This window comes from Camelina sativa, chromosome 16 (assembly GCF_030686135.1).
Source record: "Camelina sativa cultivar CO46 ecotype springtype chromosome 16, ASM3068613v1".
Lineage (NCBI taxonomy): Eukaryota > Viridiplantae > Streptophyta > Magnoliopsida > Brassicales > Brassicaceae > Camelina > Camelina sativa.
Genome location: NC_141895.1, coordinates 26,875,021 through 26,899,830, shown reverse-complemented (window position 1 = coordinate 26,899,830; position 24,810 = coordinate 26,875,021). Strand labels below are relative to the sequence as shown.

Sequence of the window (24,810 nt, the reverse complement as noted above, 5' to 3'; positions counted from 1 at the left end):
TACAACACAAGACGGAAGATTGAAAGCACGTAATGATAAACTTTTCAGTAATCTGGATTCGAACCCCCTTACGATCTTACGGTTAGCGGAAGATGAGGCAAAAGCATGGTTTTTGGCATAGACGGAGGATATGATATTAGCTTCGGATAATACCAATACAACTGGCCCTTGTGGAAGCGGGGGTTTGGGTTTTTCTAGGTCTTTGTCGAGTTGTATTTGTTTTGTAGATGGTTCTTGGAAAGCAACAGATCGTTATGCGGGTAGAGGATGGTTTTGTATGTCATCCTGAGCTGACGCCCCTACTATGGGAGCTGCCAACCTTCGCCGTAGTCTATCCCCTCTTCATGCCAAGGTTGAAACCCTTATCTGGGCGATGCGCTGCATGATTGGAGCGGATCACCAATCTGTCGTCTTTCTTACCGACTGCTCCGACTTAGTGAAGATGGTGTCTTCGCCTTCCGAGTGGCCAGCTTTTACGCCTTATCTGGAGGACATAATGGCAGATAGAGAGGAATTTGCTTCTTTTTCATTGTTTCACATCACTCGCTCTCAGAATGGTAAAGCGGATAATTTGGCGCGACATGTTTGCACTGTTCCGCACTTAGTTATTTATGTAAACAATGTTCCTTCCTATTGGCTTGTTTGAGCCAATATTGTCCTTTGTTGTCAAAAATAATTAAAAAAAAAAAAGATTTTACAACACAATTTTACATATTATGTTTGAGTTTATTTGTTATGAAACATGTATTTTAACAACAAAAAAAACATTCACAAATAAATATATTTTAAATATTTGACAACCGTGCCGGAACATACCAGCCGTCGGAGGAAACCCTAGATGAGAGTTTTTCTCTCTCAAAAATTGAGAGAGAGAAGAGAGAGAACTCTCCAAATATATATATTTAAAATGAGCAAAAGTGGTAAATCTAAAATATTTGAAAAAAATGACATACTCAAAATAATTGGAATGAAAAGTAGCAAAATCCATAATAATCCATTTGTTTTGGCATGATTTATAAAGGGGACACTAACTCAGTTGTAGTTGTAGACACTTGCTAGACTGTTGGCATACTTGGCATTACTAAAAGATTTTGACAAAAATTACATTTACTCGGAGTATGCTATTTCTCTTGTCAATTATAGTATTTTCTAGTAAAGTTTTCTAACATCTAATAAACTGTTGGCAGACCAAAATTTTTAATTGAGCAAGATTTGCTCTCTTTCAAACAATACATTATCTTTTAATCTAGAAAATCAAGTTATAATCATCCTTTTTAAAGCATTTATGGGATATTTTTACCAAAAGTGCAAAAATGAAGACCAACTATTATTTTAGATGATGAGTGTAGTTGTCAAAGAAGAGCAGGCAAGGCAATGTATTATGTATCTGATGGAGACTTGAATCTAGTGATAACACAGTAACTATACTAGCACAGCCACCAGAGCGGTTCCAAGAGTGATAGAGTGGTGCAAATGTACCATGGCCAAACAATTTCGTTAATTTTGAGGATCATTTTTTAAAAAGACTTACAGGCGATTTGAATAATTTAAGATTCAAAATAAGAAAGAAGACTATATCATTAATAGCTCATTAGTCATTTGGCTTACTAAAATTTTAGTTAATGAACCTTATATTTTTTTGGATTTACGTACGTGTACAATTCAACAAGTAGGAAAGTTATCTATTTTATTTATATTAGAAAGGTAGAATAAAGGGCTCATTTCAAATTTTAGAAGAAGGCAACATTTTGTACAAAAAAAAAAGAAGGCAACATAATTCGACTTAACCGCTGGATTCGCATACTTCTGGTTCGCTTCCGTTTGTTCTTCTTTCTCTGCATTTTATTGACTAGAGTGACTAAATTTTAGTAATTAACTTTAGAACATTAGGAGTGATCAAAAGAAATATATTGAACACTATACTGCAAAGAGCAATAGATTAGCGGGCCACAAAGACCCATCTTATGATCAATTCAAAGTTCACTGATAGAAAACAATTTCAAACTTGAGAGACAAAAACAAAACAAAATCGCTAAGGTGAAACAAAAATGTAACTAATATCCTCCGCCAGCATGATTCGGCCACCACTCATGACGTGGTCTAACCACTAAGCCACCATCAACATCATTAAGGCCAAGTCTCTGGCTCTGTTGAGGCTGCCACTCTGGTAGTATGTCATTGTCATCATTAAAACTTTGGTTCCACAAAGGTTCTGATTTTCCATATTTTTGAATAAGCTCTCTTACAGATTCAGACCGGCGTGTCCGGTTCATGATTACATCTCCACCAGAAAAATAGTTAAATTCAGGCAAGTCATCGTCATCATCCCGAGCCATGGTCACTGGACCAAACCCCGGTGGCACATCATCTACATCATCATGGTTGACCTGTCGCATGTTATTGTAACGAGAAATATTAAGTGTGGTTAATGAATAATCCTTTTCACGGTGGTTCTTGTGAGAGTTATATAATGGTGCTTTTTTAATTTGTGGTCTTCTCCATACAACAACACCTATAAGACCATCATTTAAAGATTTCAAGAAATCAAGTTGGTTTCTCGGAACAATCTTGTTTAGAATCTCGGCAGTTCTGCCACCGGTTGGGCAAAGGTAAAGCTCAACTCCTGAAGCTGGTTCTACGTAACCAACCCTCTCATCTTTAACGTACAAATCCACCACCTGTGAAAAAACGAATTCACATTTCCCAAATTTGTTACTTATCCAGACATCCACATAACCTTGGTTCGTGAAAAACAAGAACCTAATTAAAATCAATCAGTTTGTACAGGTTCAGTTTCAGTATAGATATCAATTTTTAAATCAAACATTTATTTAAAAAGGTTCAAATATATCAAGTTTTTAATCGATTCTTTGTTTCGGATAAAACACATCTACACAGAATCTTGATTAACTACTAGGACTCATACCTCGGCAATGTTTTCTTGTTCTGTATTTGAGCACTCCCCTCTGCAGATGAAAGACACAACCTGAATCACAAAACCAAGCTTTATAATACCCACGATGGATAATAGAGTTTTTGCAAGGGCTCAAAACACAATGTGTAAACTCTTAACAATTATCAGACACAACAAGGACTTCTATTTTAACCAAGCAGACAGCTATCTATGAATGTGCACAAAAACGGGTAGAGTCAGGATATAAGGTAAACGTTAGATAATACCATAACAGCACGACTCCTGGAATTTGGGAGCTCTCGAACAAACTTCTCAAATGCGTCTACTCTGACTCTGCCCTTGATCTCAAGCAACATAGGCCATTCCTTAGTAGTAGTCTTTTCGCCACTGTTAAGTGTAAAAAGTCAGGTTGGTAACCGTGATGTCAACAAATGTATGGACTTTGACATAAACCAATTGGTTTAACATGTTAAGGGTCTTTGACCAATCAGGAGAAAGAAAGCTTTAATAATATGCAAATCCAAATTTGTCAAAGTAGACAGAATAAGATATATTGAGATAGGTTTGCTACCACTCACTGAACCATTGATTACAAACCTTCTTAGACTGCCAATGACAGAGCTCAAAGAAGAAGTACCCAGCTGGAGTGCACCTTCCCATACGTGTTCACCATCAGGTATGAGAACCGAAGTAGTTTCAGATTTCAAATCAGAATAAGGCTTTGGCGATACCATGTCACTATGCTCAGCTTTAATAGGTGATAATGCCTCAGCTTTAACTAATGATGATACATCAGCCTTAATCGGTGGTATACCAAAATCAACATTAGCTCTATCTTTGGGTGATGTCCAAACTAAAACCGCCTCTGCATCATGCTTGTCTGAAACAGAAGTTTTTTCCTCAGTATCTGGAGACGAAGAGTAAGACGGAGACGATGGATCTACGGATGACATGAATTCATCAAGAGAGACGATTGGAGGAAGAGAACCAGTGGCAGCCTGCATCTCATCATCTATTGTGACTCCTTTTTTGGGGCTAATGCCCTCATCAGAGCCGTTCAATTCCTTCTTGCTTCCATGTGTTTTAGTGATGGTTGGGGTTTTATTCTTACTATTTTTTGGCCGAAACCAGTCAAGCGAACTTAATCCAACAGAGACCTCCACTGAGCCACTATCCATTGGTTCAACTTCCACTTGGAACTCTCCTTTGTGTGTTTTCCTTACCAGGCTTCTAATATCTACCTCTGTGTCCTGCAAAACAACCATTTGAGCCATCTCTTCTGCTTTTGCTTGTCGCCACTCAGCTAGTTCCTTTGAAGCAAGTTCCTCTGCTGACATGGAACACAATCTCTCAGCTGCAATTTCTCCATACACAACCTTTTCCCTGAGTTTAGGATTACTTTTGTCTTTTAAATTGAATAAGAGTGACCTTCCTTTCTCTTTATATTTCTTATTCACACCACCAAATAACTTAAAGAGTTCTGCCTCTATTTTAAACGCCAAAACTTGTGGATCCAGTAACAATTTCTCCTGGCACCTATCATTAGCTACTGCTCCAATCATATCATTTTGAAAATTTTCTGTAAACTCAATATCCGACTCAAGATCCCCAGAGAGGTCATTCCCTTGCAAAAGATCATCTTTTGAAAACACATTGTCACTATATGAAACATTGTCTACGGCAAAAGGTTTAACAGCCAGAGCTTCTTCTTTGGCATCACTTAGCTTGGTAGTCAAAATCTCTGGCAACTCTGTCTGATCAGAGATACCTCCAACAGGAATAGGATCACTGAGGTTCAGCATTGCGGTGCTACCATCAGATACCATGACATCAACTCCAGAAGCAACTGGCAATGGCTCACTAACATGAACTTCGAGAGGATTAGATGCAGTCTCAATATCTAACCTTTTCGACTCCGTAGGAACTTCCATTTGGCACTGTACCATTGCCAAGGCACCTGCTAAAGAATCTCTCATCTTAGACCTCACAGTTCCAGATGATTCGTTCTGAGGTTTCAGCGGCAGCGGTTTGTGCGAACTCTGTTTTCTCCTCGCAGTTTGCTTCCCAGGTTTATTACACATAACAGAAGTATTATTAGTAACAAATGATGCAGGCAAATACTGTGTTCTGGGGGAAACAGAAGATGACTCCACAGACATTGGAGCAGACACCCATGGTGGTCGATGCTCCATAGGTAGTACCATACGTTTATTTTGCACAGAAGGATGCAACGGAGATTTTCGCTTACCAAGTAACATAGTTGTATCCATGTTAACTGATCCTAAACCAGCAGCAACACTAGGCACCATGACATGAGAATCCTGACTCCCACCAGAGATTGGACTACAAATCGGTTGTGACAATCTCATATCCGGATTACAAATCAGGTCTGGCATAGTAGGGACATTAATGAATTGACCCATTTGCATAAAAGGCTGAGGCAAGACATTGTTGGACATAACAGGCAAAGCAATGTAGCACAAAACAAAGGCTGCGATTAGGAAAAATGACAAAAAAAACCAATTCAGTCAAGATTCAAGATTTCAATAAACATTTGATTTAGATGATACTTTTGAGAAAGAAAGGATTATTTTTGACCAAAAGGCAATGATATGAATACAAGCATCTACTTCATTATCAATGTGTAAACAGTTAAATGTGTATACCTAATCTGATAAGCAACTGGAAGAGAGATCTCAGAGGCGGCGATTGGAAGATACCATGAGTGGTGATGATATAGTGAAGAAGATTAAAAAAAAAAAAACCCTAAAGAGGAATGTGAGAGTGAGGAGTCTGAGAGAGATGTCAGCTCTATTATTAACCTTATCTCTAATCTATTAAACTTACTGTCCCTAGTATCGACCGTAGTCCCGTTACATTACGTAGTTTCTTTTGCACTTAAAAAGGAAAAATTATGAGGCCGAAATTAAATTAATGGTTGGACTGACATACAGTATAATAACTCTGGATCAATAATGGGCCGACTTACTCATTGATTTCAGTGTGCAGTACTTTTCTTTTGTACTACAAAACACGCATGTACTACTTTTGTTTCATCATCTCACATCCAACAGAGTACTACTCCAACACTCAAAACTGCAAGCTCCCAAAATTTTGGTAAGAATAGGTAGGGATGTTGTGGTGGGTAAAAAAACCCAGCCCGGCCCGAACTCGAAAAAAGCCCATCCAGAAAAAGCCCGATTTCATAAAACCCGAATAGGTATTAGGTCTTGTGGGTAAATCCGAACGGGTTTTTATTTTTGTGGATAAACCCATGGATACCCGATTTTTTTTATCTTATATGATGTATTTGGCATTTTGCATTATGAATTTTTGTGTCTTTAGCTTTTTGGTACCAAATATGATTTATATTATGTATATTGTTTATTTTATTATATTTATGACAATTTTCAAAAATTTATAATTTTATATTATATAGATAAAGTATACCAAATATATTTAAGAGTTTCAAAAATTACAAGAAATTATTATTAATCGAATAAATGATAAAACTTACAAGATTATTATGTAACTAATGACTTTTCAGTTTTCATCAGATAAAACAAAAATTTTGCGAAGCCTCAAAAATAAAAAAAGTCCAAGAAAAATTTCTTGGAGTTATTTTTGCATCAGATAACGATCGATACTTGCCACAAGCTTGCCACGCGCCTTAACCCATTCCTCAATCATGTTCGTACACGTGTCTCTCATCCACAGCCTTATCATCAACCCATCACAATCTCAATTTCACACAAAGCTAACAAAGAAAAGAAAAAAATTCATTCGTCTTTTCCAATTTTCTGGGCGAAGAGTACTTTTTCCAAACAGTTTCTAAATCTAATCAAAGTCAAAAAAATACTTAAAGAAGAGAAAGGACATCTTTTTTTTTTTTTTTTTTGTCAACCATTGGGCCACAACAGGCCGGCCCATTAGCCTAATCCCTACATTTGTAGGGAGCGAGACTCGATCCCTGGTGTGATGGTGCCTTGTGCATTAAGGACTTACCTTTGGCCACTGCACTAAGGTCACTTCACTGCACTAAGGACATCTTTTATTACATATGATTTTTTTTTGAAGTTTCATGGGTATCCATAACCCAATAAAATAAACCCGAATCGAACTCTCTAAAATGGGTACCCGAACTATTTAAAACCCATGAAATTTTAACATAATAATCAGATCTTTGGATTTCTTATTTTTCATGAGTCTCGGGTACCCATCGGGTTAAAACCCATTCTTAACATCCCTAAGAATAGGCTACAAGATTACAAAATAAAGAAAAAGAAGACAAACGTGCAAATAAAAACAATCTCAATGATTTTAAGTTTTTTTTTTCAAAATTTTGGTCAAATAAATTTAAAACAAAAAATGTCAAAGTTTAATTTGTTCAAATACTTCAATTTTTATTTATGCAAGTATATAAATAAAAATATTGAAATTTAATTTATTTACAATAGTATTTGTTTCTAATTGATTTTGTACAGCTGCCTAACAACGTCCCTTACACGTGTAATGAACTTTCCAATTTACACGGAGAAGCAAGCAGTCCTATTGACACGTGTCCCCATCGCACCGACCGGCGGCGCATCACCCTTAGCTAATCCAGCTAACTCCAAACGTCGATGAGCCGACGGACGGGGAAGATTCTCCGGTACGATAGTCTCTAACGAGTTCTCAAGCCAAGGCGGACACGTCCTCTTGTCGCTCCACCTCCGTGGTGGCGGCACCACGCCGGTGACCATCTCTTCCACAGGAAACGCAGCTGCAACCGATGCCACGTAACTGATTTGAATCGCGCCGAATAGGACAGTCGCCGCCACGCCAAAGACAAGAGAACACTTGTTGTTGTTCTTCCGTGGCTCAGTCACATGCTCTGTTCTCCTACTAGTACTATAGAATAAAAGAATATAAAATGATCATTGATATGTGAAAACTGATCAGGTAGATATAATGATTTTTCATGAATTGAATTGAATAAGATACCAAGAGATCTGTGACGTTTTCTTGAGAAGTGATTGTGAAGAGTTGGAATCTAAGAGAGGAAGATTCAGACAGCAGCTTATTCTCCCTGCCATTGTTGTTCCTCTGTTTTTGTTTTTCTCTTTAGAATCTACCAAAAGCAAATATTTATTCTTTCTTCTCCAATATATATATATATATATATATATATAACTCGATTAGACAGACCTATACAATATACGGCTTTAAAATAAAAATAATATAATTTGAAGTTCTTCCTTAAGACAAAAGCTCCAACTCGTAACTAAAATTTAGGAAAAGAATGAGAAGGAATATAATATTCCTCTTCATTCCTCCAAATTTTTACCATTTATAAAGAATATTATTTCCTCATCGTTCCTCTATATTTTTCATAAAATAAAGAACACTAGGTCAAAAATGTTCTTCCCCAAAATTGATGAGGAACAAATGGAACACAAAAAAAATTAATATTAAAATTCGTTTTTTATTTTAAAATAAATAAAAAATATGTTTATTAATAATATTTTAATTTTATAATACAATAATATTCATATCTTTCAAAGTATATTGGCAGAAAAGTATCTTTGATACAAAATTTCATGTTAAATTAATTTGAAAGCTTTATTTGGAAATTGTATGAATAGTAAATTAAATTTAAAAGATGTGTATATCATAAATAAAAACTAAAGAATATTTTAAATTAAATTTTATTGTAGGTTAATATTAACTATTAGTATTTAATATGATGTCTCTAAAATTTAATTCACAAATTTTATTTTAAAATCAAATGTAAAATTTATTTTATATACATTAAAAGTAGTATTAGTATTTTTATTCATTGATTGATTTAATATTTAATCTATTTTTAAAAATATTATTATTATTTGGTTACCAGTCATTATTTTGTTCTTTCTCTGCATTTTTTCCTTTTATTCCTCAAAAATTGTTTATTCCGTTCCTTATTGTTCTTTTTATTCATTTTCCTTTTGTTCCTCTAATGGTTACCAGTAGAAACCAAAGAAATTATCATGTATATTGCATTTTAAATATAAAACGAAGTTACTCAAATATTTTGATTTTTAGAAAAGTGTGTAACTTTTCTTTTTTTTGGATCACAAAAAATTGTGTAACTGACAACAATAGACTAGAAATACAAAACATTGAGTCAAATGTAAAGGTAATTCATCCTCTCTCTCTCTCTTTTTTTTTTTGTTGGTAAAAGAAACTTAAAAAATTACAAAATTAATAAATCACCTTTAATTCTAATTTTTGATTAAAGTAAAAATATTTATCCAATATTCAAAATGTGATGGCGTAAGTGCGATTTTTGTATGGGTAAAAGGAATGACAATAGTTTGTTTTGTATTATATGAAATCAAGTGGTTTCTTTTGTGCTTTATCCTCATTTACATGTTTTTGATATATAGTCCTTTCCGGAAAGTTATCCAGTTTTAAATTGTTTCAGTTCAAATTAATTTTGTTTAGCTGTGTGGGTTTTTTTGAATAGTTGACCCAAAAAATAAATATATGTTAATTGATATATTTGATCAAATCAATTATTGTAAATTTTTTATGCATGTACCAAAACTGAAACTGGAATGTACTAACAGGTTATACGAAAATGCTAAATATTTTTTACAAACGAGTACTACGATACGATGTTCGTAAAACATTTCCATCCAGTATAATTTCCTTATAACATGTATTCAGTACATTCACAACGTTCCTTTAGTTGTTGCTGTACACAGTTCAAAACACATCTAAATAAATATATTCCTTCCAGCTATGTACATATCTTCTCTATACTTAAATTAAGCCCAGAGAATGGAATGGACTTGACCCATTAACATTGGAAATAGAAGGTCCATACGAAAGACAAATTGTGAAATTGAACACAAAAAGCCGTGAATATTTTTGCTACGTCTTAAATAAAACGTACACGTATCACAACACAAACACATTACTGAAGAAAATTTTGTTTGATAATGATAGCCAATTAGCATGTGTCATCACATGCTCCCACGTCAACAAGCTTCTTGTCGGTCCATTTAATTAAATTACGAGATAAGTAACCATCGTTGTGCTGGAAAAATCCGCACAAAAAGTTCCTAATGGCGAAACAATATTCGAATATTTCCCCAACATATACTATTCGAGTGGTTCTTTAATTTCTCAGAGTTAAAATTTGGTGACCACCAATGAATCTAAGAAAAAGTAATTAACGCAGTAAAACTATACATATAAGAATATCATCGTACAAACAAATAATCAAACATTTTTTTCAACACTCCAGTAATGTGAGAAATCTAAAACAGACAAATTTGCATGAACAGATCATATACAAGTCCAATATCTAATGTAAGTAAATAATGTTCAATAAGATTAACTTTTTTGACCTGATTCTTTTAGTAATATTGTTGACAATAAATTAAATAAATACATATATCAAATATTTTGGAACAATTTTTAAAAAATCATCTTCCAGACGTTAAAATAAAAAAGGTTCATTTAAAATTAAAATCATTTTGCTATTTTTCTTAAATGCCATGTTTCCTTTTTTGCTATTCATAAAATATTACGTTATAAAAAAAAGTATATATATATATAACGTTTATTCTAGTTAGAAATGTAAATATTTTATTCCTTTTTTTGCAATGTTTTCACGATCGGACCGGACCGGCCAGTTCGACCGGTTGATTCGCGACCCAGACAATTTTCCGGTTTGGGTCTAGTACTAATAACCGGGGATCATAAAACAGGTAAAACCCACAAAAAACCTCTATAAACCGGTGATCCAGTAATCTGGACCAGACCGGCCGAGTTACGGTTCAAGTATTATACTATTATTAAATAAAAATTGTCTTTTTACCTTTAGTTTGTAACAAGTTATACATGTTTTACATGTACAAGTCAAAAAGAAAAAGATCATATGATTCTGTTGACTATGAATCTATTGATAAAACAGAGTTTTGGATCGTTGAAGAAGAAGAAACAGGTGAACTTGAATATGATGAATTAGAGAATGCTCTTGCTGAGGAATATCCCAAATCATGAAGACACAAACCTGAAAAGTCTAATGGTATCTTTATTATTTTCTGTTTCGCTTTTTGAATTTCCTTTTAGTTGTCTATAATATATTGATTCAACTATGTGATTTTTAGATGTTTCAGATTTTGATAAAGACTTCACTTTGCCACCTGAAGAACACGAAGGGAATGGTGATAGAGACAACCAAGATTGGTTGTTGTGAATTGGTGATGTTCTTTTATATATTTCATTGCTGATATTTTACTTAGTGTTTTTTATCTTATTCAAAAGGTTTAATTCACTTTATTTTTATTTTTAGATTTCATAATTTGTTAACTATGGTATGATTATTTTTATTTAAGTATTATATAAAACTATATAATTTCTATATATATAGTAAACAAAATCATAACTAATTGACTCGCGGTTGAAACCGGTTAATCCAATGACCCGGTGACCCAGAAGGCAGTCCGGTTCACCTATCGGTCCGGTCATGAAAACATTGCTTTTTTTATAAAGGAAGAAAGGAAAGATGTCAATAATACGCCGACGTTTTATATTTTCACTTTTCACGTTAAGCATCTTTTTTTTTTTTTGGGGCCTTTTTAATAACCGTCGGACTCGTATTTCTCGCCTCCGCCGGCGAACAGCTTTTACATCTCTCTTCTCTCTCTCTCGCTCTCTGCGTGTTTATAATTTGTGCCACAAAACCCTAATTTTCTAAAACCCTAATAATTCGTGTAACTCTGAAACAATTGCTTCAATTTTGTCGCTGAATCTGTACCCATCGTCTAAGAATCTCTCATCTACAGCTACATTCCACGTGAAATCGTTTTAATCGACTCACTGACTCGTGAGTTGACTCGTCAGCTCTTTCGCTATTTTTGCTTACGGAATTTTATTTTTTTAATGATGGTGCAATATGGAAGAAACTAGAGGAATCTCTGATCCGGAGAATGGGAGTTCGAGTTACGGCGGTTTACCGCCGAATCCTCTCTCCTTCTCTTCTTCTTCATCCGCCGCTGTCGCCGCCGTTTACAGGCAAAGCTTCGACGGTGAGCGATCGTTGGCTCCGTGTAATAAGAGGTCGCTTGTTCGACACCAATCTCTCGTAAGATTCCTTTCTCTTCAACTTGGGTTTCTTGGATATTTCTGGTTTTATTTAATGCGATATTGTTTGTGTATTGAATGTTTAATTTAAGTTGTAATTACTGCTCTGCTTTGGATTTGGATCATTAGTATTAGTTTCCTAAAACTGCTTGTATCAATGAAATTGAATTATTGTCTCTCTAATGTGTATGATTAAGACTGCAATATCTGTTTTTTTTTAATGTGTGATTATGAGATGCTTGAGGTTTCTGACTGCTTCATTTTGTAGGTGAAGACGAAGGTGTCAGATATATCTGTTGAGAATGAGTTTACTTTAGAGAAGAATAAGTCTGAGTTTGTTCCTTCTATGCGTTCTGGAGCTTGGTCTGATATTGGCTCCAGGTCAAGCATGGAAGATGCTTTTCTGTGCGTCGATAATTTCATGGATAGCTTTGGCCTTCAGAACTCTGAGGCCGGTCCGAGTGCCTTTTACGGGGTATGTTTGTTTGTTCTTTTCACTTTCCCTGATTTTTGTAAATGCATTTTATAGCATAAGAAGGGTCTTGAATCTCTGATTCGATTTGTTTTATATTAGGTGTTCGATGGACATGGTGGGAAGCATGCTGCTGATTTTGCATGTCACCATATACCGAGGTACATTGTTGGGGATCAAGAGTTTCCTAGTGAAATTAATAAGGTGATGTCTTCAGCATTTCTTCAAACAGACACTGCCTTCCTAGAGGCTTGTTCATTGGATGGGAGCCTTGCTTCAGGAACTACTGCTTTGGCAGCTATTCTTTTTGGGAGGTTAGCTGATTCAACTCTTATTATCGTTTAAGTTACGTCTAACCTAAACTCTAAATGACTACTACCTAAGACTTCATAGGTAGGCTAGCAATTTGCAGGACATTCTATTTATTTTTGTCCAACTAGTTGTGTGGTCATCTTCTCCCATATTAGTTGTTCTCTCCTAAGCCTTTACATCTTGGTAAGGTTAGGTAAGAAAAAGTATTCGGGAATAGGTGTATGTTATAAGTTACTCTCTTGCCACTTATTTGCGTGTAGATGTACTCTCTACCCGTATTTGCTGCTGCTCTAATGTAGTTATTGCCTTAGGCCCTTAGCTTTACCTGTTGACTAATTTTGTAGTATATTGACACACAAATACAAATTAGGTCTTCTAGTCTTGTATTTTCTCTGTTTTGTTTCATACTCTATTATTATTCAGGTATGAAACCCTTTTGTACCATGTTAACATTTATTTTTGTGGTAACAGGTCGTTGGTGGTAGCAAACGCTGGAGATTGTAGAGCAGTCTTATCCCGTCAAGGGAAAGCCATTGAAATGTCAAGAGACCACAAACCCATGAGCAGTAAGGAGAGAAGACGCATTGAGGCATCGGGTGGATATGTATACGACGGCTATCTAAATGGACAACTTAATGTGGCTCGTGCGCTTGGGGACTTTCATATGGAAGGCATGAAAAAGAAGAAAGATGGTTCTGACGGTGGACCCCTCATTGCAGAGCCTGAGCTCATGACAACTAAACTAACCGAAGAGGACGAGTTCCTTATAATCGGGTGTGATGGGGTTTGGGATGTGTTCATGAGCCAGAATGCCATAGATTTTGCTAGAAGGAGACTGCAGGAGCACAATGACCCGCTCATGTGTAGTAAAGAGTTAGTCGAGGAAGCAATAAAGAGGAAGAGTGGGGATAATGTGACGGCGGTGGTTGTGTGTCTTCAGCCACAACCACCACCGAACTTGGTTGCACCGAGGTTGAGGGTTCAGCGGAGCTTCTCGGCGGAGGGTTTAAAAGATTTACAGAGCTTCTTGGATGGCTTGGGGGACTAATTGGGTGACCTGGGTTCCTGGGATGGTGACGAATGATTGATTCTCTTTTGTTTTGTTTTTTCTTACAATTTATAGTTTGGGTTTGGAGGTTTTGTTTTGTTATAATTCTTGCAATTTGAGTAATTTATATAAACATGAGGCGGCATACAATAATATATTGTTTGGTAGGATATATTTACTCTCACTTTTGCTTAATAATATTTTTTGCTTCAGTCTGGTTTGTTTTGTAACTAGATCGGAATCCTCATTCCTTCGGATTCAATCGTAGTGAAATTTTGACTAGGCTGAAAGGAGAGGGCCGCTTAATACACATTGCCAATAATCGGTATGATCAAAAATGGTGCAGGGAAAAATGGCTTTTGAGAGTTTGTGCTTCGATACTGGAAAAGTCGGTTTACTGATGAGTGATGAGAATGTTTGGGACATCCCAACCTGAAGATCTGAAGAGAAAGATCAAATCATAATTTTGATATAGAAATTGTAGAGCTAAACACAAAAGTTGACAATTTGTGGCTTTGTGCCACCAACTAGTAAGTTACTCATCTACAAAACTGCTCAAATTTTATGACGTATACAGTTTAGTTGGTAACTCAATACTGTTTTGGTATGAGGTAAACCGCTTTGACAGTTACCCATCACAAAAACGTTGTTTTGCACTATTCCGTCGTGTTACCAATTGGACTCATAAATATTATGAAAATTGTTACAAAAGATGTAATGAGATGAAGATGAAGCGGGCCCATTGATATTTACTATCACAATAGTATTTTTCTATTTTCTTCGCTATAAATTATCTTTGTACGATTGAAACACACATTCAATCGCAAGTAAATTTCTCAATTTAGTATTCAACCTATGACATATTTAATATATATCACAAAATGTCAAAAGTACATTATACATTTTATCCCTATATAAATAAAAGAGAAGTACAAAATCAACAATGAGTCGGGTCAAAATTAGAAAATTACCCGAAATCAACCAAATTGGATCCAAATCAGAAATATCTGTTTCATTTATAATGGGTTATTGGATTAGAATCTGAAAATATATTTAAATTTTGCAATATTTATTTAAATTATACCCCAAAGGAAACCTAAATAAACATTTCAAACAAAAAAAAACCATATTAATTACGAGAATATTGGTTTTCTTATTTTTTAGGAAACCCATATATATAATTTTTTAAATAAAATCATATTTATTATTTATAAAATAGCATATTTCTTATATGACTAAAGTTATTAATAACTAATAAAGAAAAAATGTAAATTTTACTATGAAATAATTTAATAAAAATCTTTAATTTTTTTGAAAAGAGAATATTTTTTAAAACAAACTTTAAAAATTTACAAAAATAATATTGAGTTTGTTATAAAATTATCTATGTAATTCTAATAAAGTACATAATAATGATAATGTAATTTATCTACACCATCAAATAGAAAATAATTTAATTATATGATGATTTTAATTTTCTAAACCATCACAAAACCTTTAATGGATTATCGTTTAAACAAACTTACCATAATTAAAACATATTTTAAAATTTTGATTTAAGGAAATATCTAAGAAGATCAATTTAAATTTAGCATTCCCCAAATATAGTACCTAACATACAATTATAAATATATTCAAATCCCAAAAACCTTTACTGTTAATTATTCGGATTATGAAGAAATAAACTAACTATATTTAAAAAATGTTTATAGATAATAAGGAAATCTAAATAAAATCAATCACCCTAATAATTAGCACTTGATATAAGTCACATAACCACTTGACATAACCACTTGAAAATTAAATGAATAATCTGATTTTGATATTTTTGGGAACAATAGTGTATAATTTGATTTCAAATCTACAAACTAACCAAAATAAAATGAAATTTTCAGTTACACGTAATAGTTTACAAAATCATATCACAATAGTTATTATATTTGCAAATATAATCTTAATCTTAATTATGTGGAATTTTTTTTAATCATAAATATAGATTTCATTTTTTTTGGAAATTGAGCATATACCTCGAATCTATATTTAAACATTTGATTCACAAATATATTACTATTAAGATCATATTTATGAAAATGTTAATTAACCCTAAATATTGAAACCGACTTTATTTATCCTATAAATATAGAAGTCGACTAACATATTCACTCCTCACTAATCATTGAAACTTTTCTATTTTTATTGATATTTTTAATTTATGTCGAAACAATCACTATTGCATTGTTTCAAATGAGATATACATGTTTCTTGAATCACTTCAATGAAACATATGGTGCTTTTTTGAATCCTCTTTATTTGATAGCAATGATTTGCTCATGTGTCAATCTGTTAGTTTTTATATAAAGACCAATTTTTTTTTCTTTGGTCATGATTTGATGATAGATTGTGTTTAACTAGGATACAAAAATAAATTGGAATGTATCCAAAAATAATATGGTTTTATAAAAAAAATACAAATTTGAGTGTAGCTTTTGTTTTTATGTGCTTCAATTTGACAAATAAACACATTCCACGGCCATATATTTAATGCCTTTTAACATATTTTTCAAAAATTTGAAAAACAAATCTGACTTTCTTTTGCATGAAAGGAAGAGAAAAAGACATGTTGGCTGAGATAAAATAATTGTTGGTAGAAGAGAGAAGATTTAATATTACCATTTTTTTCATTCTCCTATTTTATCTAAAACCATTACACAAATATATGATTTAATGTAATTAATTATATTAAAATTTATATATTTTATATGTCCGCAAATATTCTTTCGCGCCGTAGGCAGATGAGATCCTAGATATAATAAAAACAAAGGTACTGTAGTATTTTAGTGAAAATGGGCTATTGAAATGGCTTACAAGGCCTATTATGATGGTAAGTAAACTCACGCGCGCGTGAAAGGTAGTTGCTCAATCTCAGATCGCAGGCTCTGTTGTTATTGTCTCCTCCTCCGAAAGAGAGAGAGATAAAAGAGCGAAAATGTCCGGTGCGGCTATTCATGCGAGTTCATGGGCGGCGGCTCTGGTGAGAATCTCTCCGTACACTTTCTCCGCCATCGGAATCGCCATCTCCATCGGCGTCTCCGTTCTTGGTGCTGCCTGGTAAATATCCACTTCTTCTTCTTCTTCTTCCCCCAAATTGATTTACGAAAGCATCGTGTTTACGAAAGCTCTCTTTATGGTGTAGGGGAATTTACATTACCGGAAGTAGTTTGATCGGTGCCGCCATTGAAGCTCCTCGTATCACTTCCAAGAATCTCATCAGGTTTTGCCCACACGATTCAATTTCAATTTCAGGAAATATTGTGTAAATTTTTGTAACCCGATGCAAATGCCATTAGATTATAGCATACAGTGGTTGACCTAGGCTAGGATTGGTGAAATTGGCTTTATATGATGTGATAGATCACATTGGCTCTGACCTAGTAGAAGATGCTAGAACTATGTAATGAATCAAGTGTTTGTTCATTGTCTTTCAGTGTAATTTTCTGTGAAGCCGTGGCTATATACGGCGTTATTGTTGCTATCATACTGCAAACCAAGTTGGAGAGTGTGCCATCATCGAAGATGTATGACGCTGAGTCTCTTAGAGCTGGATATGCAATCTTTGCTTCTGGAATCATTGTTGGATTTGCTAACCTTGTTTGCGGGTCTGTATCTTCTTCTTCTTCTTCTTCTTTCTCCTCTCTTTCATCTTCTGAACCTTTGTAAACATGGTAAATCTCACTGTTTATGGGGATTTTGTTTGTTGCAGGTTATGTGTAGGAATCATTGGAAGCAGTTGTGCGTTGTCTGATGCTCAGAACTCGACGCTCTTTGTTAAGATTCTTGTGATTGAGATCTTTGGGAGTGCTCTCGGGTTATTTGGAGTTATCGTTGGGATCATTATGTCAGCTCAAGCTACATGGCCTACGAAATAGGTATTTCTGGACTTGTACTCTATACCTTTTAATATCTATCTTTCAAATCCTAGAAGAATTACACATCTTTGTTTATCTTCTTGGCTGTTATATCACTTGTGTAGAAGAAAATCATGTTTCTCTTTGAATCCCTATTTTTGGTAATGTTCAAACTTGGGAATAAGTCACTTGGAGAAACCTCTTCATGTTTGTATTCTTTGGTTCTTTTGTGACAAATGATATGAGTTTGTATATGTTTTCATGTTGAGCATTGAATGAACTTAAACTCTTCAGGCTTCTACTGTTCTCAAACTCAACCTGTGTGTGTTGAGTGTACATATGTGAAAAGAAAAATACATAAGAAACCGTACATTTTTCCTACTTTACAGCATGCGCTTTGCCTTTTCAATCACCAAAATAGTTTTGATACATACACTAGATGATATGGGTTCATTTCGAAACACACATACATAAATAAAAACGCAAAAAAAAAGAAGAACATTTAAAGATCCCATTAGCCATTACCGCTATATGCAACAATCAGAAAAACCTGGATTTCATAAATATACAACTTGCATTCATAAGAAGCTACTACATTCGTTTTGTTTACTACACACAGCAACATCTAATTCTAATCGTGTTTAATATTAACATTAACTTACATGACAGTGTCACACATTACCACGCATATAATCAGACAGAACAAATCGATAACCCAAAAAAGAGATGAAGCTCAGCTTTAGAATCAGTAAGCCAACCCTCCTGAAAATACATCTCCGTCATGAAGCAAGCTTTCCGTCAACCAATAACCATCCCATGAACCGCCTATCCGCTGCCATTACACACAAACGATTTCATATCTAATCATCATCATCATCAATTCATCATTGTAGATGAAAAATCCACATAATTTTAGGGTGTCTATTGAGTAACAAAGGAACCAACCTGGAACATTGTGAATTCAAATATCTCTTCTTCCTCAGGTCGATTTCCCTGAATCCATATCCTCTGCTTGAAACGATTCTGTATATTGGAAAAGAGGGTATCGTGAGACAACAATGGATCTCTGTGATGATAGTAACATCTTCAAAAAAAAAGAGATGATACCTCTTCCACGAACAAACTGCTTAAGATTTTCCTGTCCTTGTGACCAAGCAACACACGGTAAGACGAGTGATGAAAAATACGCCTAAACCTTTCAAACTACACCAACCAATAAAGACCAGGGGATAAGAATCTTAGCTAGTAGCTAAGGAACAATATGACCATCAGTGTAAAGAAATGATGAAAAAAGTAACCTGTCCAAGATCAAAGAAAGGACCAAAATAGGTGGATCTCTCGAATGGATCGAATCCAGCAAACTGTTATATCAACAAAAAGATAGTCAAATCATCACAAAAAGTTGTAAGAATCAGAAGAAGCATCAAGGACGTTAACATGATATACCCGATACATGACCTCAATGCCATAATCATCACGAGGATGGACATTATACTTCAATGCATCAAGCTGATGTCGAACAGCGTCTTCAGCACTAAACTATTACACCAAAAAAAATCTAAAACTGAGGGATCAATACACAACAACAGTAGAGACAAAGCAATGTAATGTTCCAAGCTGATGCAGTAAATAGAGAGAGTCATTACATCAAGTCTCGGGCCAAACGGTCGTTTCCTACGGCTCTCCAACCTGTAAACATAAATAGTGAAGAAGAAACATAGAATTGATCTCTAATGCTATGGCCTTTGCAAAATCAAATTTCTTAGGATCTGATCGTTTCTTTCCTAACTAAAACCAAGTATGCTTGAAATTGACGAAATTTTAGTTAAGAAGGAGACTAAAGGCAGGTGTACCAATCGGCAGAGAGGAAATCGGGAACATCAGAAGAAGAAGCTCGCACGAGATGAAGATGGAGCCTTCCGTAGCCATTGAAAGGCTTGAGCGTAGCAGAAAAGGATGAAGGTGGAGATGGAAGGACGAGAGACCCAAACGACATCGTTCGACTCGGGTTCTTATGATCTTTGATTTGTGTTCTTGCTCTCGCCGGACTGCGCCTTTCAATTTTAATTTCGTCCGTCCGATACAACGACGCCGAGAGATAGACACGGAATCAAACCAGCAAACAGGTTTAAAAAATAAAAGCTAACCGGAGCTAGATTTGAATTTGAATCCGGTTTAGATATTATCTACACCACAAGTCACACTCGCTAGAAGTTGAACCACAACCGGTCGCACTCTTTTAACACCAATCATTTTTTTTTTTCTTTTTCTTTATTATTGTGAGGTTTTTTTTTTTTTATTATTATTATTATTGTGAGGTTGTTAGAGAATATTTCTACAAAAGAAAGAAAAAAATCCAAAAGATGTTTCAATGCGGAGTTGATTGGGGCTTAATTACGTACGATTTACGCTATAATAATGCTATCATATCACCACTAAATAAATTCAGCTTGACCATGGTTTGCGAGTTTTGCGTTAAGGCTGCCATTTTGTTTGTTTGTTTAAAATAAAACAAAAACGAAAGAGAGTTTGAATCAAGGATCTCTTGAAAGAATGAGAAAATCACCATCTCTAATAAGAGTGATGTCGTCAATTTCAGCTCCTTCTCTTGTAAGTACTTTAGTTGGCACGAAACCCATCTTTTTCTCACCAATTTCCAATAGCTCTTCCATTGAATTCGGTAACAATATCACTTTTCCACCGTTATTTTCCGGCGAACTAATGGTCACTCTAGCCGGATAAAACATACTTCCTCCTCCTCCTCCTCCTCCTCCTATAGGAACTGCTGGGCTTCTTGAAGGCTCCCCTCCATCATCAGCTGTTAAAAATAAATAAACGCACTCAAGACCAAGTTTTGAATTCTGCTAAATGCCTTGATTACCATGTCGAAATAGAACAAGAGATGGCTCTAGTTGTGTGAAAAGTTCTGAAAATTATGGTTACTTGACGAGAAAGCAACGAGTATTAGGAGATCAAATGGAGAGGTGAGGCGGGTTTTACCGGTATTTGCAGCTGAAATGAATCCGAAGAGCGAGTTTCTGAAGTTATTAAGTTTGCGTCTCTGAGAAACCACAACCTGACCTCCTTCTCTGACAAGAGGCATTTCTCCTGAATGCATTGTAGGCTCACTACTATACTTCATCAATGGCTTTCCTGTCACAGGAACCTGAGGTATTCCAGGGATAGGTTTCGGTTTCTTCTCCACGGGCCTATGATTATGAAACAAGGTTTTGATATCTTCATGCCCTTGATGCTCGGCAAGACCACGAGGTGTCCACCCGTAAGAATCCGGCCTGTCCAAATCAGCACCTTGGTCTAGTAAGAACTTAACAATCTCCAATTGTTCTTCTGACACTGCTCTGTGTAAGGCTGTGGTTCCGTTTCCGTCAGGGAGTGTGACATCGCCGCCGTATTTGAGGATGTCTTTGAGTATGTCTAAGCTGTTTCTTTCCACGGCTAAGCACGCGAAATAGCTCACTGAGTCTAAGCTTAACTTTGCTCCGTTCTCTGCAAGGAGTTTAGCAATTCCGCTATGTCTCCCTATGATTGCTTCCCACAAGGGTACATTACCTTCTGAATCTGTAAACAAATGTATACGAGCAACCGATAAATTAGTTTTCTTTCAATCCAACTACATGATCTTAGCTAATTTTACCAAGTGAGACACTATTTACTACTTACCTCTAATGTTAGGATCTGCTCCATTTTCAAGAAGTAAAACGACGCAATAATGGCTCCCTTTTGATGCTGCTATATGCTGAGATATACAGATAAGAAACATAGAGAGTAAGCAACTCTTTATTTTCTTTCTTGTTTTGGCATCAAAATGAGGATGATGGTATATGATATATATATACAGAGGCAGGTTGGGGCTTACCAGCGCAGTTCGCCCGTCTTTATCAATTTCATTAGGGCTTGAGCCTCGTCTTAGTAACTGATGCAGCAATAAATCATCTCCTCTGTCTGCAGCAAAACATAAGCTGAGAGGTAAATCCATTTTCCCTTGAGCCAACATGTGTTCTGTATCAGCCAAAATTCCTTTCATCACTGGATCTTCTGAGTCATTTAAATGCTGCATCAACCAGAACATATCTGTTATGGAACTGCTCTTGGCTGTCAACCGTTTACCAAATAGAAAGGAAGAGAGGATTCAGACATACCTGAAGAAGATTATTCATAATTATTGCTCCATCTCCTACATTTGCCTGAACAAGATTTAAGAGTACTGTACGGTTCAGACGAAGCAACTGACTCAATCGCTTGGTACGAACAGTAAACAGCTGCGGTCTGTAACATAGTACCCCAACTTCACCAAATACACTTCCTCTCTGTACTTCAGAAACTACCTGTAAAAAACACATACACACAAACATTACCACATAAGAACACAATCGTATCTTTTAAAATACTTAAAACTAGACTTGCCTGCTCCACTCCATTTACACGTGCAATTATGTCCTGAAGGATAAAGGAATGTGTTAAGAATAATACAATATTTTTATAGTTAGAAAGACTGTTCAACTGATTTACTCAAAACACTTACAACAGCTCCTGTCACCAATATGTAGAAGTCTGTTGGTGCTTCATTCTGCAAAATCACATCTTCTTTGGGAGGAAAATACTCTGCTTTCATTTCAGTAACCTACAATATTACCATAAATTAAAACTTACTGTGAATAAAATGACCACATTTTAGCATACGGTGCTCCGTGCGCTGTGGGGAAACATTACCAACTGGAAAAGAAGATCATTGGAGATTCCATGGAACAAATAGATTTTGTCAACAACTTCATAGAACAGGTAATGCGATATGCTGGAGCGAATAGCTTTGGGAAGGGAATCGATGATTTCTTGCTGCTGTAAGCCTTCTGAATCAGTTCTGTACCTCAAACACAAATGAGCCACCATCTGATCTTGCAAGCGCACTGGCAGATTGTTCCTTTGACCAAACCCAGAAGCGGCTTGGATGGTATCTCTCTGAAATAATGCAAAATGCATAAGACTCATGAAAAATGCATTCAACATCTTTTGTTTCTTTGACATAAGTATCTGATTATTCCTTATGAGATAACTGTACGGGTAAACAGAACTTACAAATTTTCTGGTGCGGCCGGTTACATGAACCACCAAGTTGGTCATATTACCAATTATATATGCTAATAATCCAAGATTAAAAACCATGTAGCAAAGAATGAAAGTCATCTCTCTTGAGTTAACACCATGTATATCACCATAACCTGTTGTGGAGAAAGTAGTTATAGACCAATACATTGCCGTGTTATACCGCACCGCAATAGGAGACTGTTTCCAGTTTTCATCTGTTAATGCAATAAATGTCTTGGAAGGGTCTGGATAATGTGAAGCAATGGAATAAAGGAAGCAAGCACCACAATGAATCACAAATAGAGTAACCTGCATGCATTACCACCCGATCAGTACTGTAAATTGACAACTAAAAAAATGGTCAGTGTAACAAGTAGACATATAGCTACTAACAAGGAGAAGCTTCGTGCAGCGAACCCAAAAGTAGCTGTATTTCCTATCTTTCTCTAACCTGAAAAGAAGAGTTCAATGTCACACTCACCATATATAGAGAATAATAGATTCAGGAAACTGAAGTACACAATAATTCATCTACGTATACCAGCTGCAACTCAAACGTTTTAGCTGGAATAAGAGCGATCGAGCTTAAACCGGCGAAAACCATAGATGATATATACTTATAACACTAGTCCAAACTCACCTGGCAAAACAATTACTGACCCTCCGAAGACGCCACAGACGAAGCATACTAAAAATTCCATAACCCTGAATACTCTCATGAAGCAAACTCCCGAAACTTTCGTAAGGAAATGTGGAAACCACATCAAAAGCAAGCCAAGTCGACGTATATCTCCAAGCTATCTTCTTTGGATCATCGATAAGGAGATAAGTTACCTTGTCTAAAAAGGCAACAAAAAACGTCAAGATAATATCAACAGCGAAAAACCCGTTGACAATGTTATCGAGAATACTGAGAGGTGCTCTTGGCTTTTGCAGAAACCCAAATTCAAAAGGCGACGCCCAAGCTGTGTAGAGCACCAAAAACACCAAAAACGTCTCCCACGCTCTATAAAAAAAACATAGTTTTACAGATTTAGCAATGCATAATATTCAGAATTTTCCAACATTATTATATAAGTGCAAAATCTTAAGCAATATGCGTCGATAGAATTGAAACCCTAGTTTTTTTTTTTGTAAAAAGCAGACCTGTAACGGGGATCGAAGGGAGAGACGATGAAGCGACGGAGGATGACATCACGAGAGGAAAGAGCGCTGGCTCCAAGAGGAGGAAGAAGGCCTTTGCTAAGGCTATACTGACTCATGGTTCCATCTCGAGACAAATGGTCAGCTACTTCATCCTCTGCGTCCTTGGCTCTTCCTCCTCCATCTTCTTCGTCGTCCTTCACACCCCAAAACCATACCTTCTTCTTCTCCATTTTTTTTTTAGATCTTTCGATCTCTTCTTCTTCCTCCAAAATCCCTTGCGGAGACACACGCAAGGTTTGCGATCTCCTCCGAAATCGCCGGTTTCTAATTTTCTTCTTATATCTTATTTATTATTATTTGGTTAATTACGTTTGTTTCTATCTTTTTGTTTTCTTGTGGGCTCTCAACACGGAACTGTTTTTTTTTTCTTCCCTCCATTTTTCTCTTCTTTAGCCATAAAAATAGCAAGTAAATTTAGGTTAACTGGTCTCTAAATGATCGTGGAAATTTTCAAAATTAACAAATTGACATATTTATTACCATTTTGTTCTAGGCAACAGAATATTGTTACTTGCTATCTATATACTTTGGTAATCTAGGATTGACACAGAAGAAACGTTAAATGTTATATTCGGATTTTTCTCTGTAAAAAAAAAACTAAATTATTTGTATAAAGTTGTGAAATTTTTATTTTTTTTTTAAAAAGAAAAAAGTTTGCGGAAAAAAAGTAAAAAGTTTAAAAATTTGCGAACTTAAAGTTATATTCACTTTGGTTTTAAAACTATCTTAAACT

General features: G+C 35.3%; 7 protein-coding genes across 11 annotated transcripts; 3 read left to right on the top strand and 4 right to left on the bottom strand.

Annotated features, from left to right (window-relative positions):
- Window positions 1-304: 304 nt before the first annotated feature.
- LOC147925998 (uncharacterized) lies at window positions 305-646 on the top strand. Its single transcript, XM_087492834.1, has one exon. It carries the CDS (start codon window positions 305-307, stop codon window positions 644-646), a length of 342 nt encoding a protein of 113 aa, XP_087348960.1.
- Window positions 647-1,893: 1,247 nt separating this feature from the next.
- Window positions 1,894-5,905, bottom strand: LOC104752198 (uncharacterized). 2 transcript variants are annotated; one of them, XM_087493054.1, is made up of 6 exons: window positions 5,581-5,724; window positions 5,163-5,405; window positions 3,512-4,974; window positions 3,181-3,301; window positions 2,927-2,986; window positions 1,894-2,678 (listed from the first exon to the last, which is right to left on the bottom strand). In XM_087493054.1, exons 3-6 carry the CDS (start codon window positions 4,888-4,890, stop codon window positions 2,055-2,057), a joined length of 2,184 nt encoding a protein of 727 aa, XP_087349180.1. In that variant the 5' UTR covers window positions 4,891-4,974; window positions 5,163-5,405; window positions 5,581-5,724; the 3' UTR covers window positions 1,894-2,054. The 2 variants fall into 2 exon arrangements, with proteins under 2 accessions (XP_087349180.1, XP_087349179.1); XM_087493053.1 differs by having other exon boundaries at window positions 3,512-5,405; window positions 5,581-5,905.
- Window positions 5,906-7,296: 1,391 nt separating this feature from the next.
- On the bottom strand, window positions 7,297-8,248 carry LOC104752197 (protein CHLOROPLAST VESICULATION-like). Its single transcript, XM_010474272.3, has 2 exons — window positions 7,898-8,248; window positions 7,297-7,804 (listed from the first exon to the last, which is right to left on the bottom strand). Exons 1-2 carry the CDS (start codon window positions 7,987-7,989, stop codon window positions 7,441-7,443), a joined length of 456 nt encoding a protein of 151 aa, XP_010472574.1. The 5' UTR covers window positions 7,990-8,248; the 3' UTR covers window positions 7,297-7,440.
- Window positions 8,249-11,461: 3,213 nt separating this feature from the next.
- LOC104752196 (putative protein phosphatase 2C 22) lies at window positions 11,462-14,075 on the top strand. The gene is made up of 4 exons (XM_010474271.3): window positions 11,462-12,032; window positions 12,300-12,506; window positions 12,606-12,817; window positions 13,287-14,075. The coding sequence occupies exons 1-4, from the start codon at window positions 11,844-11,846 to the stop codon at window positions 13,861-13,863; spliced, it is 1,185 nt and encodes a 394-aa protein (XP_010472573.1). The 5' UTR covers window positions 11,462-11,843; the 3' UTR covers window positions 13,864-14,075.
- A 2,569-nt stretch (window positions 14,076-16,644) lies between these two features.
- Window positions 16,645-18,065, top strand: LOC104752195 (V-type proton ATPase subunit c''2). Its single transcript, XM_010474270.2, has 4 exons — window positions 16,645-16,971; window positions 17,057-17,134; window positions 17,349-17,519; window positions 17,624-18,065. The coding sequence occupies exons 1-4, from the start codon at window positions 16,850-16,852 to the stop codon at window positions 17,787-17,789; spliced, it is 537 nt and encodes a 178-aa protein (XP_010472572.1). The 5' UTR covers window positions 16,645-16,849; the 3' UTR covers window positions 17,790-18,065.
- A 258-nt stretch (window positions 18,066-18,323) lies between these two features.
- LOC104752194 (uncharacterized) lies at window positions 18,324-19,970 on the bottom strand. 3 transcript variants are annotated; one of them, XM_010474268.3, is made up of 7 exons: window positions 19,622-19,970; window positions 19,415-19,457; window positions 19,215-19,307; window positions 19,067-19,129; window positions 18,876-18,971; window positions 18,714-18,791; window positions 18,324-18,600 (listed from the first exon to the last, which is right to left on the bottom strand). In XM_010474268.3, exons 1-7 carry the CDS (start codon window positions 19,762-19,764, stop codon window positions 18,514-18,516), a joined length of 603 nt encoding a protein of 200 aa, XP_010472570.1. In that variant the 5' UTR covers window positions 19,765-19,970; the 3' UTR covers window positions 18,324-18,513. The 3 variants fall into 3 exon arrangements, with proteins under 3 accessions (XP_010472570.1, XP_010472571.1, XP_087348057.1); XM_010474269.3 differs by having other exon boundaries at window positions 19,227-19,307; window positions 19,622-19,888; XM_087491931.1 differs by having other exon boundaries at window positions 19,215-19,326; window positions 19,622-19,843.
- A 202-nt stretch (window positions 19,971-20,172) lies between these two features.
- On the bottom strand, window positions 20,173-24,572 carry LOC147925997 (potassium channel AKT6-like). Of its 2 annotated transcripts, none has more exons than XM_087491929.1 (12): window positions 24,018-24,572; window positions 23,512-23,877; window positions 23,265-23,322; window positions 22,863-23,180; window positions 22,500-22,745; window positions 22,312-22,410; window positions 22,194-22,226; window positions 21,929-22,114; window positions 21,646-21,840; window positions 21,450-21,525; window positions 20,769-21,347; window positions 20,173-20,586 (listed from the first exon to the last, which is right to left on the bottom strand). In XM_087491929.1, the coding sequence occupies exons 1-12, from the start codon at window positions 24,245-24,247 to the stop codon at window positions 20,303-20,305; spliced, it is 2,670 nt and encodes an 889-aa protein (XP_087348055.1). In that variant the 5' UTR covers window positions 24,248-24,572; the 3' UTR covers window positions 20,173-20,302. The 2 variants fall into 2 exon arrangements, with proteins under 2 accessions (XP_087348055.1, XP_087348056.1); XM_087491930.1 differs by having other exon boundaries at window positions 21,929-22,110; window positions 22,190-22,226; window positions 24,018-24,519.
- Between the last annotated feature and the right edge of the window lie 238 nt (window positions 24,573-24,810).

What these genes read in the sequence shown, in the direction of transcription:
- LOC147925998 (XM_087492834.1), top strand. Translation starts at nt 305, where the DNA reads ATGGGAGCTGCCAACCTTCGCCGTAGTCTATCCCCTCTTCATGCCAAG.
- LOC104752198 (XM_087493053.1), bottom strand. Translation starts at nt 5,373, where the DNA reads ATGTCCAACAATGTCTTGCCTCAGCCTTTTATGCAAATGGGTCAATTC. An exon ending in GTCATTGGCAGTCTAAGAAG is followed by an intron (nt 3,302 to 3,511) that starts GTTTGTAATCAA and finishes TACACTTAACAG; the next exon opens with TGGCGAAAAGACTACTACTA. An exon ending in CCAGGAGTCGTGCTGTTATG is followed by an intron (nt 2,987 to 3,180) that starts GTATTATCTAAC and finishes TTTGTGATTCAG; the next exon opens with GTTGTGTCTTTCATCTGCAG.
- LOC104752197 (XM_010474272.3), bottom strand. Translation starts at nt 7,989, where the DNA reads ATGGCAGGGAGAATAAGCTGCTGTCTGAATCTTCCTCTCTTAGATTCC. An exon ending in AAAACGTCACAGATCTCTTG is followed by an intron (nt 7,805 to 7,897) that starts GTATCTTATTCA and finishes TTTATTCTATAG; the next exon opens with TACTAGTAGGAGAACAGAGC.
- LOC104752196 (XM_010474271.3), top strand. Translation starts at nt 11,844, where the DNA reads ATGGAAGAAACTAGAGGAATCTCTGATCCGGAGAATGGGAGTTCGAGT. An exon ending in GTCCGAGTGCCTTTTACGGG is followed by an intron (nt 12,507 to 12,605) that starts GTATGTTTGTTT and finishes GTTTTATATTAG; the next exon opens with GTGTTCGATGGACATGGTGG. An exon ending in GCAGCTATTCTTTTTGGGAG is followed by an intron (nt 12,818 to 13,286) that starts GTTAGCTGATTC and finishes TTGTGGTAACAG; the next exon opens with GTCGTTGGTGGTAGCAAACG.
- LOC104752195 (XM_010474270.2), top strand. Translation starts at nt 16,850, where the DNA reads ATGTCCGGTGCGGCTATTCATGCGAGTTCATGGGCGGCGGCTCTGGTG. An exon ending in TCCGTTCTTGGTGCTGCCTG is followed by an intron (nt 16,972 to 17,056) that starts GTAAATATCCAC and finishes TTTATGGTGTAG; the next exon opens with GGGAATTTACATTACCGGAA. An exon ending in ACTTCCAAGAATCTCATCAG is followed by an intron (nt 17,135 to 17,348) that starts GTTTTGCCCACA and finishes ATTGTCTTTCAG; the next exon opens with TGTAATTTTCTGTGAAGCCG.
- LOC104752194 (XM_010474268.3), bottom strand. Translation starts at nt 19,764, where the DNA reads ATGTCGTTTGGGTCTCTCGTCCTTCCATCTCCACCTTCATCCTTTTCT. An exon ending in GATTTCCTCTCTGCCGATTG is followed by an intron (nt 19,458 to 19,621) that starts GTACACCTGCCT and finishes TTATGTTTACAG; the next exon opens with GTTGGAGAGCCGTAGGAAAC. An exon ending in GCATTGAGGTCATGTATCGG is followed by an intron (nt 19,130 to 19,214) that starts GTATATCATGTT and finishes TTGATATAACAG; the next exon opens with TTTGCTGGATTCGATCCATT.
- LOC147925997 (XM_087491929.1), bottom strand. Translation starts at nt 24,247, where the DNA reads ATGGAGAAGAAGAAGGTATGGTTTTGGGGTGTGAAGGACGACGAAGAA. An exon ending in GCTGCACGAAGCTTCTCCTT is followed by an intron (nt 23,181 to 23,264) that starts GTTAGTAGCTAT and finishes TAATGCATGCAG; the next exon opens with GTTACTCTATTTGTGATTCA. An exon ending in TATTGGTGACAGGAGCTGTT is followed by an intron (nt 22,227 to 22,311) that starts GTAAGTGTTTTG and finishes TTTATCCTTCAG; the next exon opens with GACATAATTGCACGTGTAAA.